Source organism: Morone saxatilis, unplaced genomic scaffold (genome assembly GCF_004916995.1).
Source record: "Morone saxatilis isolate NCDOM2014 unplaced genomic scaffold, NCSU_SB_2.0 Contig20, whole genome shotgun sequence".
NCBI lineage: Eukaryota > Metazoa > Chordata > Actinopteri > Moronidae > Morone > Morone saxatilis.
This window is the reverse complement of record NW_023339763.1, coordinates 9,366,620-9,371,462: the sequence shown is the minus strand read 5'-3', so window position 1 is coordinate 9,371,462 and position 4,843 is coordinate 9,366,620. Positions and strand designations below refer to the sequence as shown.

Below are 4,843 nucleotides of genomic sequence, written 5' to 3'. Positions count from 1 at the left end.
ATATATATATATATATACCCATCAGAGGGTAGTGGTTGAAGGAAAGGCTGGCGTTTTGATGGTGCCAAACAGTGGCAAGTAAGACCAGCTGCAGCAGCACCAGGACACTTGAACCTTGAAGCACTGTAATATAGCGACAGACATTGTATGTCTGCCAAGGCTGAGCTGAGCTGCGTCCAATATTATAGAGGGGCGTTTTTATTCCAATTTAAAATTTAAATGACTGCTGCCTGACCTGTAAAAATAGTTGACAGTGAGAATTGATCCAAGATGCTATAATGATCCCCTGGGGAGCAATTTAGCATTCAAATCTTCTGCATTCATTGGAAAGGTCAGAGGTCATGGTCTACTACATGATGTCTCCTTGCACTCACAGAAAGAAGACTTTGGGTTACAGAGCCTTTTCTTGAATTACTTTACTGTTCTTCATGAATTCAAATTAAACTGGCATCACACAAGACATCTGGTATGATAAATGTTGAAGAGCTACTTAAACAAATAACAGCATATTAGCAAATTGCTGACGGTAATCAAATAATTCACTGAATAGCACTTGAGTGCTTGCATTAAATTTCCAGCTACTCCAACACCTCCAGATGTAAGACAAATATGCTATTCTTTTTCTTTCCTCTCTTCTCTCTTTACTGTGTCACCTGCACATAGTCACACAGCTGAGATGGCTGAGAAAGAGTTTTGGACCAACCTGACAGGGGATGAGTCACTGGAGGCAGAGGACGTGGGTTGAGGACTTGATGGGGCTGAGAACATCGGCCAGGAGGGAGAACGTGGTGAGGTGGGGCTGGGAGACGTTGCACTGATGGAAACACACACATAAAATGTGCAATTTATAGCATTGGCAGTGTTATACAGATTAAAATATATTTGTAATGTACATATGCACACAGTTCTGGACATTAACCTACGGCCAGTGTGACATTGTTAAGACATGTTTACCGTACCTGGTTGGTATGCTGCTGCGACTCTTTGGGTTCAACCTAGAAACACAAGATGAAATAAAAACCAAGATGAAGTAATCAGTGTGGTTAAGTACTGAAGTGTTTCTGGACTTGTGAAAACAAAGGAAAGCTATTTTAACTAACCTGATACTAATTTAGACATTATCCCTCAGGAGAGATCATGTTACTGAGGGGTTTTCCTTTCTCACTGAGGTCTATTAGCCTAGCTTAGCTCTCCAGCACACAAGGAACAAATGACAAGTATGCAGATTAGACCTCCCAGCTGGTTTGGCAAAAAAAAATGTAAAAACAAAACCTGAATCATTTAGCTGCAAGGAGAAACTGACTCCTTAATAGGTCTCAATGGGTGGTGTGAGTCACTTCATGTGCTCCAGCACTGACTAAAATAACAACCTCAGATAAAGGCTATCGTGAAGGCCATGATGAATAAATCAGAACATTCTTTTTAACTTGCAAAGTCAAATTGAAAGATGTATCTGTCTTCACTGTGGATACACTTGGCCCCGTCATGATTCCGGTACCTAGTCGATATAATAACAAACTTTTTCTATTTAACAGTCAACATTGACAGGACTGACTAATTAATATTTAAATTTGGTTCATCTACTGACTGTAATAATACATAGTTGTAGTGCGGCCCTTCTAAGCTGTGTCTATCCATAGTTATCTAATCTAATTTAAAATGGTCAGTCGACTAAAATATAATTCATCCTTCTGTCTAACCAAGCTGTGTGCCTTCAGCAATCCATTTGTCATTTCATCCATCTAATCTCATGCTGCAAGATGCACACACACACACACACACACCAATCATGTTACTTATTCAAGTCTCAGTTTCTCTCTCAGTAATGACACGCAGGCTGATATCCATCACAGGCTGGATGATGGTTGAGAATGAGAAAAGGTGAAAAAGACAGACAGAAAGGCGTCTTGGAGATTGGAAACAGTGAGGGGAAAGAAAAGAGAAAGAGGCAAAAGTAAGTCCAGGTTTTGCAACAAGCTTTGAGAACATTTTATTTTAAGTGATTAACATATACGTAGATAATTACGCAGCCATCGCAGACAAATCTGTCATACACAAGGCCAGCAGAGTTATGAGGAAACAGAACGCCCACCACTTTGCAATTTCAAGCAGCAGCATTGACAAAACTCAGCTTATGTTTCACGCTCAAAGAGGAGTTTTTCTGCTGTCTCTGCTTCTCCATTTTTTCATTGCACGGACCAATATGAACTGAAATAATAGTGAAAAGGCCTTAAAAGGCCAGATTGTACAAGCATGTTTTAGCTTAAATGTTCAGTATTCAGTATAACGTTCATCTATAGAAGCAGCCACTTGCCTGATATTAATAACCTTTAATGGGATACACAGATAACCTTATATAAGAAATCTCAATTGTAGACCTTCCTGTTCATTTACTCAAGACCAAAGACAATATGTCTTGATTGTCTTAAGGCTTCAAAACCTCTTCTTGAGCCATTTTCTCCTGATTTGTTCACCAAGGGGGTGTAAAATGTGAAACCAGCGGGGCTCCTACCTTTGCACATATTTAACTTGTTAGGCCATGTTTAAAACCTTGGCAATGCATCAAGAAGCATATCACATTGACCTCAGTAAAGGAGATGCACATTCCTACTGTGTATGCATATGATTAGCAAAGGCCAGTGTCGGAAGTTCACCTTATATTCACTGTTTTGTTTTTGTTTTGTTTTTTTACAGCACCTACAGTAGGTGAATCACAGCATTAGTGCTTTTTGTTCTCTTTTCTACCGCTCTGCACATAACATCAACTCACTCAGAGCAGGGCCCTTTTTTTAAATAGCATAAGCAATTTTGCTTTTTTTAAATTATGTGAAATGTGGTTGCCATAGTGACACTGCTTTATGCTAAGGCAAGATTTGGTATAATCATTGTCTGTCTCTCTTTAGGAACAAACATATGATCCACTTCAATATCCACCGCACTCATTCAATAACACAAAGACGAGAAGTGATAAATGTATCTTCTGCTTGATGTAAGAAGTACGTCTGCTGATGCCAATAATGCTCTCCAGCTGACAATATTGGCTTTAACTCTGCAGTGGGATCGCATGTTGCCAAGTGACAAATATAGACAGAGCGGTGGATTTGAGGTGGAAAGTTCATTCTTAACCTTGGAAACAAGTTCACCACTCACGGTTGCTGTTATGGATCTTTCCAAGTAAAATTCTTTCGATTCAGTGATAATACAACTAGCAAAACGTTGTGGCTGTGTTCCTTATTTATTTTTTTAACTGTACGTTTGACAGTTTGTCTCGACAATCCACCTTCTCTCCCAATTTGTCACTCACTGCTCTCTCTCATCTGCTTCCTCTGTTTCAATTGTTTGGTATCCTATCTAGCCCATTCCAAGCCGTTCTCCTTCCATACCTCCCTCCCTTCAGCAGAGCTACTGGAAGAGACGAGGAGTTATGATTTACAGCAGACAATCAAGATATTGTGACAGAGTATATAAATCAATAGTGTTTCTCTCTTCTGCTTTTTCCCCTTTCTCAGAGAAGACTTCACATTTGACGGCAAACTGCACGGAAAATGATGAATATTACAGGTTACAAAGTAAAGCAAATTGTTTTAGATGAATGTACTCTCCCCATTAGACTTACAGCACATTTGACAGCTGATTTGATTAAACTGATGTCTTGTCTCTCCCTCCTCCACCTTACAGGCCGTCATTTCAAGACATGAAATGTGTGCCTACAGTATAATGACTGCATGTATCGAACGATAGAGCATTAATGAACATTTTGATTACTATAATCTGCTTACATAAATAATTATAAAAGTTGTTTTTGTTTTAAAAGCTGCAATTCTTATCCTTAACTTGGTCAGAGTGACGGATCACATCTGTTTTTACAGTGAGAAATGCCATGTATTTTTAAAGGTGACAAATACTGTTTAGGCTTTTAACCTTGGAAAGATCTCTTAAGTTGGAATGTATCGTCTTCTGCTTAAAGGCCGTCCACAAAATAAACCAGCATGACCTGTAAATATTGGGTTTGGACCACAGAATAAACACAAGGGTGCAAAAAGCTCCCAGAAGGTGTCAATGAGCAACATTAGTTTTTGCAATGAGGACAAGATCTTTTCACTGTGCATACACAAATGATGAAGTGACTATATGATGCCTTGTCGCATTACAAAGCACTGAAACATCTCATCTTTTTATGTACTGTACAAGCAAAGACACAAATACAATTATTTATTTACTTACCTCAACAGCCGATTTGTTTGCCATTTTACTCCTCCTCCCATGTAGTGCAAACTCAAACCGACCTCAATGTTAACCTGTTGTCTTGATAATTTCATGTTCACCAATTAATTCTAGTGCTTTCACTTTTCCAGAAGATTTTTTTTTACATTAAATGTCTTTCAGCCTTCTAATTATTGGTAGGCTGAAACGGCTCTGTTGTACTGATTCAACTAGTGTTGTGGAAACAGTTTTACACTTTTTCAGTTGGAATAATAAGGCTTACTCACTTATTGATTTATTTATCTGCTTATGGATTATGACTGCAGCTTGTTGTTGGTCAACATTACAGAAACGTATAAGTGATAATATATTTCTATTTACAGTGGAGGATACCTAGGGAAAACTAAAAAATATTCTGTGTTATCAGGGTTGCAGCTTTAAAACTGATTTCAAAACTTAAGTTAAGTCCCACATGAGCGACTGCCAGTGCTCACTGTAATATCTGAAGATCTAGCGTGAGAGAGAGATGGATTCTGTATGCTGAAGGCCAAAAAAAGAGGAAAGAATATTGTGGTAAAGGCATCAGAACCAGACACATGTAACCTGGTGACTGAAGCTGCATGTGTGTGAGTGTGTGTGT

The 4,843-nt window shown here is 38.7% G+C and overlaps 1 protein-coding gene across 1 annotated transcript in view; it reads right to left on the bottom strand.

Annotated features, from left to right (window-relative positions):
* Nucleotides 1-4,843, bottom strand: part of LOC118331752 (rho GTPase-activating protein 26-like) — a gene marked incomplete in the record, with an annotated part of 13,996 nt that overhangs the window by 3,447 nt on the left and 5,706 nt on the right. The window contains 2 exon segments of the mRNA XM_035666823.1: nt 704-814; nt 960-995. Of these exon segments, the coding sequence (XP_035522716.1) occupies nt 704-814; nt 960-995 (147 nt within the window).